Raw genomic sequence first — 3,380 nt, forward strand, 5'->3', positions numbered from 1 at the left:
GCTGTGAGCTGTGATGCCATAGCACTCTACCCAGGGGGACAGCTTGAGGCTGTGTCTCAAAAGAAAAATGAAGAAAAAAACGCAAAAAGAGAACACATGTAGAAGGTGGTGGCTGCTTTCTAGATGTTAATACTGGGGTCCATGCTTTACATAACCACCACCTTATAGTTGTAGAAAGCCCTAGATGTGATGATAGTGTAATCATTTTGAATTATATGCATTATTATATCAAAGAGTTAGATATCTTGCATGAATGCTCTCTTCTATGTTTAGATATTCTATGCCACTCTTGCTGTGAAATTGAAGTGCATGTAGAAAAAACCTTTTACTATATAAAACTTTACAACACTTGTGAAAACAATTCAATTTGGTTTATGCCCAGTGTAATATTTCTCCAGGTATCCTCCAAAATTCCCCACAGACAAGGCTTTCATCCTCATTGGGTGTTGGCCTCTGCCTAACCATCTGGGGCTATTCTTTTAAATTGCTGCCAGAATTTTACATCCAGTTACCTCCACTTTCTAGAACTTATTCTTTACTAACGTTACTGGGACAATTTCTACTTCATACAGTTGTTTTTTGCAACAGCAGTTATTAAAGTTTTTCTTCCACAAGTTGAGTCCTCTTAAAATGATGCTAGTTACTTATTTTGCATATTACCATTTAAAAATTATTCCAGTTACTTATTTTGCGTATTACTATTTAAAAATTGTCAGCTCGGTGCCTGTGGCTCAATTGGCTAAGGCACCAGCCACATACACCTAAGGTGGCAGGTTTGAATCCAGCCCAGGCCCACCAAACAACAGTGATGGCTGCAACCAAAAAAAAATAGCCAGCCGTTGTAGCAGGTGCCTGTGGTCCCAGCTACTTGGGAGGCGGAGGCAGGAGACTCAGTTGAGCCCAGGAGTTGGAGGTTGCTGTGAGCTGTGATGCCACAGCACTCTACCCAGGGGAGCAGCTTGAGGCTCTGTCTCAAAAAAAAAAAATTGACTGTGCACTTATATTCCTATAATTGATTTCTTCCCTTACCATGGTGTCTCCCCCAAGCCCTCCAAATAAAGCAATACACTGTCAACACTGTAGGTTTATATACAAATCTTATACCCCAGGTGAGGAAAAGGGGAGATAGTCCCTGGGCTTAATTTTCTTTTAAGAGCATGGGAATTTGGCCTCCTTTTTATTGGTATGGATTCTTTTGGGTGACAGTCACAAAAATAAAATTCTCTGGTGCTGATCAGCAAGGAAGACCCATAGAGAATTATAGGTGGAGATTAGGGTGTATTGGGTGAACTGTGGAAATCATATATAATTCTGTACTTGTCAGGAAATGAGATTAGCCCTTACTTGCTAAGTAGTAAATCAAGGGGTTTTTATTACTAAGATGATTACCAAGAAAGTTTAGCATAAAGTTTATACTAGATTCAGTAAGTCAGGTCAGTTTGGATCATTTTACTTTAGCAGCCATTTCCACTAACAATATACTGTAAACTTTGGTTCAAAGCAAAATCAATGTCTGTTTCATCTTGTGACTTCAAGTTCTATGACTTTGTGATGCATGTGAGTGCTCTGACTTCCTGTGTTCTCTGTTACCATGGAATTCACAGGATCAAATGCGCAACTGCCTAGAATGAGAATCATCCAGGTTATTCAGATAAACACCATGAAGCAGAATATATGAATGAGTGAATAAATAATAAAACATGCTAGATTCTAAAATATTCAGTGGGAAATGACTAAAATAGAGGCTTTCAAGAGTCGGCATCTTTTAACTATATTTGCAAATACTGTGGGATGTAAGCAACTAAGCGAACAGCAAAGTTGACTAAATTTTATATTTCTTCTCACTATATTTTGATAGTTACTGGATTGATACAGTGATGTTTTGTTCCTTCCGTATTTGTAAAGGAAACACCATTTTTTAGTGTTTCTAAACATAAAATCTACTTGGTTTGAAATCAAGTGGTATGGAACACTTTAGATTTATTTTAAGCATGTTGATCGAAAGTTTCACTGAGGAAGTTTTCAGTCAGTGTGATCAGTTTGATTCTAATGAGCATAGCACCTAATGTTTTTGGGTGTTCTGTTTTGAGGACCAATGCTCAAAGTGATTTTGTTCTTGAACAGTATCCCAGTAGATCTGATTGTTGACTTGAGATCTGATTTTTTTCTCCTAATAGATTTTAGGAATTCTAATTGAAAACCTGCAGATTTGTGTGGAACAAAGCCTAGAAAAGAGAAAACTAGATTGAATAGTAATCTAAATTAATCTTAGTATGATAGAGGAGGGAAAGTTTTCGTGCCATAATTTTTCCCTTCATTGGTGTTGGACTTAAATCAGTTGAAATATATTCCTGTACCACAATTTAAGCTTCAATAAAAGTTTAATTGTCTAGTGACATTAAAAAAAAAGAGAGAGAATCACTTAAGCCCAAGAGTTTGAAGTTGCTGTGAGCTGTGACAGCACAATGCTCTACCCAGGGTGACAGACTGAGACTATCTCTAAAACAAAGAAAAAGAACAAATGATCCCCACTGTGGGCAAGAGACTTGAACAGAAGCTTCTCTGAAGAAGAAAGGCACATGGCCTACGAACACATGAAAAGATGCTCATCTTTAATCATCAGGGAAATACAAATTAAAACCACTTTGAGATATTATCTAACCCCAGTAAGATTAGCCCACATAATAAAATTCCAAAACTACAGAAGTTGGCATGATGTGGAGAGAAGGGGACACTTCACTGCTACTGGGAATGCAAGCTAATACGTCCCTTTTGGAAAGAAGTTTGGAGAACACATAGGGAACTAAAAGTAGACCTGCCATTTGATCCTACAATTCCACTACTAGGTATATATCCAGAAGACCAAAAATCATTTTACAACAATGATATTTGCACCAGAATGTTTATTGCAGCCCAATTTATAATTGCCAAGTCATAGAAGCAGCCCAGGTACCCATCGACCCATGAATGGGGTTAACAAATTGTGGTATATGTATACCATGGAATATTACATAGCCATAAAAAAGAGACTTTACATCTTTTGGGTTTACATGGATAGAGCTGGAACATACTCTTCTTAGTAAAGTATCTCAAGAATGGAAGAAAAAGTATCCAGTGTACTCAGTACTATTATGAAACCAAAATATAATCACCCACACTTTCATATGAATAATAAAACAGGGGCAGTGCCTGTGGCTCAGTGGGTAGGGCACTGGCCTCCACTGGCCTCATACTGAGGGTGGTGGGTTCAAACCTGGCCACAGCCAAACTGCAACAAAAGAATAGCCGGGCGTTGTGGCAGGCGCCTGTAGTCCCAGCTACTCAGGAGGCTGAGGCAAAAGAATTGCCTAAGCCCAGGAGTTGGAGGTTGCTGTGAGCTG

General features: G+C 38.5%; 1 protein-coding gene across 1 annotated transcript in view; it reads left to right on the forward strand.

Annotated features, from left to right (window-relative positions):
• Positions 1 to 2,184, forward strand: part of LOC100947007 (S-adenosylmethionine decarboxylase proenzyme-like) — a 3,756-nt gene extending 1,572 nt beyond the window's left edge. Inside the window, exon 2 of the mRNA XM_023510859.1 lies at positions 2,178 to 2,184. Within this exon, the coding sequence (XP_023366627.1) occupies positions 2,178 to 2,184 (7 nt within the window). The remainder of the gene's footprint in view (positions 1 to 2,177) is intronic.
• The last annotated feature ends 1,196 nt before the right edge of the window (positions 2,185 to 3,380 follow it).

The sequence above is a fragment of the Otolemur garnettii genome, unplaced genomic scaffold (assembly GCF_000181295.1).
Source record: "Otolemur garnettii isolate 467f Iridium unplaced genomic scaffold, OtoGar3 scaffold00017, whole genome shotgun sequence".
NCBI lineage: Eukaryota > Metazoa > Chordata > Mammalia > Primates > Galagidae > Otolemur > Otolemur garnettii.